The sequence below is a fragment of the Pteropus alecto genome, unplaced genomic scaffold, assembly GCF_000325575.1.
Source record: "Pteropus alecto unplaced genomic scaffold, ASM32557v1 scaffold12, whole genome shotgun sequence".
NCBI lineage: Eukaryota > Metazoa > Chordata > Mammalia > Chiroptera > Pteropodidae > Pteropus > Pteropus alecto.
The window spans coordinates 12,464,694-12,468,937 of record NW_006432669.1 but is presented as its reverse complement, the minus strand read 5'-3'; the positions used below and the strand labels follow the sequence as shown (position 1 = coordinate 12,468,937).

At 33.8% G+C, this 4,244-nt stretch overlaps 1 protein-coding gene across 1 annotated transcript in view; it reads left to right on the top strand.

Moving 5' to 3' along the window:
• Positions 1-537: 537 nt before the first annotated feature.
• The window catches only part of GUCY1A2 (guanylate cyclase 1 soluble subunit alpha 2), a gene marked incomplete at its 5' end in the record, with an annotated part of 119,289 nt that continues 115,582 nt past the window's right edge, over positions 538-4,244 (top strand). The window contains one exon of the mRNA XM_025043766.1: positions 538-1,325. Coding sequence (XP_024899534.1) covers positions 538-1,325 — 788 coding nt within the window. The remainder of the gene's footprint in view (positions 1,326-4,244) is intronic.

Below are 4,244 nucleotides of genomic sequence, written 5' to 3'. Positions count from 1 at the left end.
GATTAGCAGCATTTAAAAAGTTAATGTTCCAGGGGTTGGGGAGGAAGAAAAGGATAAGTGGAGCACAGAGGATTTTTAAGGCAGTGAAACTACTCTGTATGATACTATAATGGTACCATACTATACATTTGTTATAAACCAAGGATGTACACCAAGAGTGAACCCTGGTGTAAACAGTGGACTTTGGGTGATAATATTGTATCGATGCAGGTTCATTGATTCTAACAAGTGTACCACTACAGTCCATGATATCAATAGTGAGGGGGAGGGGAGCTTGTGTGTGGAGGGGGATGGGGGCATATGGAAAATATCTTTACATTCTGCTCAATTTTGCTGTGAATCTAAAACTGCTAAAATATAACGTATTTAAAAACAAACAAGAAAGTTTATGCTCATTAACATCTTAGAAGCACCTATAAGGTAAACTGAAATTTATATTCTCAGACTCAAAATGAATGAATTAACCTATCTGAGAAATTTGTGAACTCAAGGGAAATATCTTTCTTGTTTCACTTGCTATCTACCTCATTTGATAAGCATGTCAAAGCTATAAACTTAATTATTTATATTATACTTCTCTAACATATACTTCCCATTTATCTCTAGGTTTGAAGTTTGAGGAAATTCAAGAAAAATTTGGTGAGGAGTTCTTTAATATTTGCTTTGATGAGAATGAGAGAGTCCTTCGAGCTGTAGGCGGCACATTGCAGGACTTTTTTAATGGCTTTGATGCTTTGTTGGAACACATTAGAACTTCTTTCGGAAAACAGGCCACTCTGGAGTCACCATCATTCCTATGCAAAGAGCTCCCTGAAGGTACTCTTATGCTTCACTACTTCCACCCTCACCATACTGTGGGGTTTGCAATGCTGGGGATGATTAAGGCTGCAGGAAAGAAGATCTATCGGCTGGATGTGGAAGTGGAACAGGTTGCAAATGAGAAACTGTGCTCTGATAGTTCAAACTCAGGCAACTGTAGCTGTCTTACTTTCCTTATCAAAGAATGTGAAAATACTAACATCACGAAAAACCTTCCACAAGGAACCTCCCAAGTTCCTGCGGACCTGAGAATTAGCATCAACACCTTCTGCAGAGCTTTCCCTTTCCACCTGATGTTCGATCCCCACATGTTAGTCCTGCAGCTGGGGGAAGGCCTAAGGAAGCAGCTCCGATGTGACACTCACAAAGTGCTCAAGTTTGAGGACTGCTTCGAGATTGTTTCTCCAAAGGTTAATGCCACCTTTGAAAGGGTCTTGCTGCGACTGTCTACCCCATTTGTGATTAGGACCAAGCCTGAGGCTTCTGGTACTGAAAATAAAGACAAGGTAAGTGACCATGAACTTGAGATGGGTGACGAGAACTAGAAGAGTGCATAATTATTTCAGTAAATTACATGCTGGCTGTATTTGTAATTATTTAGGCAAGAGAGCTTAAAGTGCCATTTAGAAAATTACTGGTCCCTGGATGTATGTAATAACATTTGGCCCTATTCCCAGCCATTTTTCATAGTGTCTGCATCTTCTAGTAATTTATTTCAGCATATAAATAGAAGACATTTATTAATACAAGCCATAGTAATTAAAAAAATGATAGGACTCACTAAAAAGCTGATATAAGCCCATGAATATTTCCACTGACCGAAGTCAAACTGAAGGAAGTAGTAAGACTGATTTCAACATTGTGGGACTTGCTTGCCTTATCCTTAGATAAATATAAGTAAAAAGCTAGCTACACTTCGGATATGTTCTGTTCTAAATTTCTTAATCTAGGAACATCTGGTTTACATGCTGTTTTTTGTCTTAAAATGCAGAATAATATATTTTCTAAATGTTGGAAATGAATTGACTATCTCAGGACTTCTACTAAATTTTAGTATTGAAACAGAGATTCATTTCTTTAGAACATGTTTACTTCTCGAGAGAATACAGTGGACACTAGAAATCTTTATTGTAAATTTCTTTAACTCCCTCGTGGGAAAGCCTGGGTTATAAATCATAAATTATAAATGAATGATGAAAAGACAACAGAAATACATCTTAAAATAGTTTGTTTAAATAGTTTTGAACAAACGTATTCCCTCAGGTAATATATTTTTTTAGAAAAAAGACAACATTAACATAAAAATAAAATGTAGAGAAAATCAGACATTACTATTTATATTACTATTTCAGGTATGTACGTTTGGTGATTAAAGGGAAAAGTAACGTTAATTTCCAGAGTAGACTTTTGAATGTACATTCAGTTTTCAGAAGCACTGCTTTTCAATATTTTGTTTCAAGATAAGTAAAGTTCTGTTAGGCTATCCAGCTTGTTCCCAAGCATTTGGGGAAAGCTGTTTGCTTTCAGAAATGAACAAGTTGCTCTAGGCTAAAAAAAGGAAGAGTTGCAGAAACAATTAAAAATTCAGTGAGTGAATAATCTACACATATCCTGGAATGTTTGCAGTAAGAAAATAAATGAGGAAATAGCCTTCTATAAGCAATGTCGAAGACAGTTTTGAGGATTTTATACAGCATTAGTTTCATAATTGATTAAATTTTATGATTTTGAAATTCAGTGGAAAAATTTTAAACAAAATATCTAAGAAAAATGGAAAGGTACACATTTATCAGTATGACTGAATCAGATGATTTAGGAAAACTCATTTAGTAATGTTTTCATCATATAAGTTCAGTGATTTGAAACATCTAAAGAAAAGTCTGAAGATTCCAGTTTGGCACATTTGTATGTTTTAGTCTAGATGAATTATTATTATTCTTATTTGATTACACATTTTAAATAACATTTTTCACATGTGCAATAAACATTCAATAATTGCTACCTATTTTGAAGCTCTTTAGATTAGAAGAAAGTTGTTAAATGTGTATTTTTGTCTATATTTGTAGTTACTTTAAAACTGAAATTATTCTATCTTTGTAATGTGGGGAACATTAAAGCTTTTGGTTCTGTTTTACAGAAGTTCAATATTTGGCTAGGAAGATTTGAAGCATCTTTGGCCTTTAGAATTGAGGTTAATATTTTTGAAGTAGAATATATTATTACCAATGTTAATTACTTTATATTTTTTGTAGATTTGCAAAAAAATAATTCAATTTAAAGTTACTGCTTCAAATTCACCGCCCCCCTCATTTCTTCTGGCTTGTAATTCTGTTTAATTCATATACCAGAGTAAGAAATAGACATAATGAAATGATGACTCAAATGTCAAGGCCCCCTGCCAGTTCCAATAATAAGAGACTGTGCTCATTGAGAAGATACAATTATAATTTAAAGATGTTAGTGGCAGTTTAAAAATAAAGCAATAGGCAGGATTTTTAGTTAGAATAAGGATAACAATCCTCTCATCCTTATGCTTATTACATTTGAGCTTATTCACTTGGGTTTGTCAAATTGAGACATTTGAGAGGCTACAGTTGATCCAAATGGAAACTATAGTCAATAAAGTTGTGGCATGGAGTCATAACCAGATGAATAACATTTTTGAATTATTATGTTGCCAAATTCCAAATTTGTAGTTTCTTAAAACATGGAAAGAAAAAAGAAAATCAGGGTTAAAAATTATGATTCTGTTGATATTCATTATTTTCCACATTATAGCTGTTCCTATTAATAACTCCATGTTGTCTGGAGTTTCTAATTTTTTTAGTGGACTTTGATAAGAAGTGCTATTTTTTAATAATTCGAGATATTTCTTAGTCTAACAGTGAAGGCTTTCACGATAATTTAGCTATTTTGGCTGTTCATTTAATACCACTGAACCACCAACCCTGCCATCAAAACAAACAAACAAACAGAAAATAAAAGCTAATGTGCAGCCGAATGACAGTAAATCATTTGCAGAGTGAACTGAAATGCTTTTGCTAAACCGTGATCTTCGTCATTTTGTATTATTGTTATTTAATGGTTTACTGCTTGACTAGAGGTAGAGCATGTAAGCAGTTTAGTGAGATATTAATGACACAGAAAGCCACCTCCCTAGTTCCAAAGAATTTACATCTTGATTCTGTAGTAATGAGTTATAAAGACAAAAGGGTTATCAAGGAGCAAGAATGTCACTGAGAGGCATCTGATGCAATAATTGTGGCCAGGCTTTAATTTAATTTTTAGGTCAGAAGGAACTCTTCCAGATTGCTTTAGCAAGCTTTGATTCCCATTTTTTGGTTCTTTCTACAACTTCTCTAAGTGATCATTCATGCCTTACATATTCTTCTCTCTCTGTTTTCTTTTTTCTCCATATGGCATTT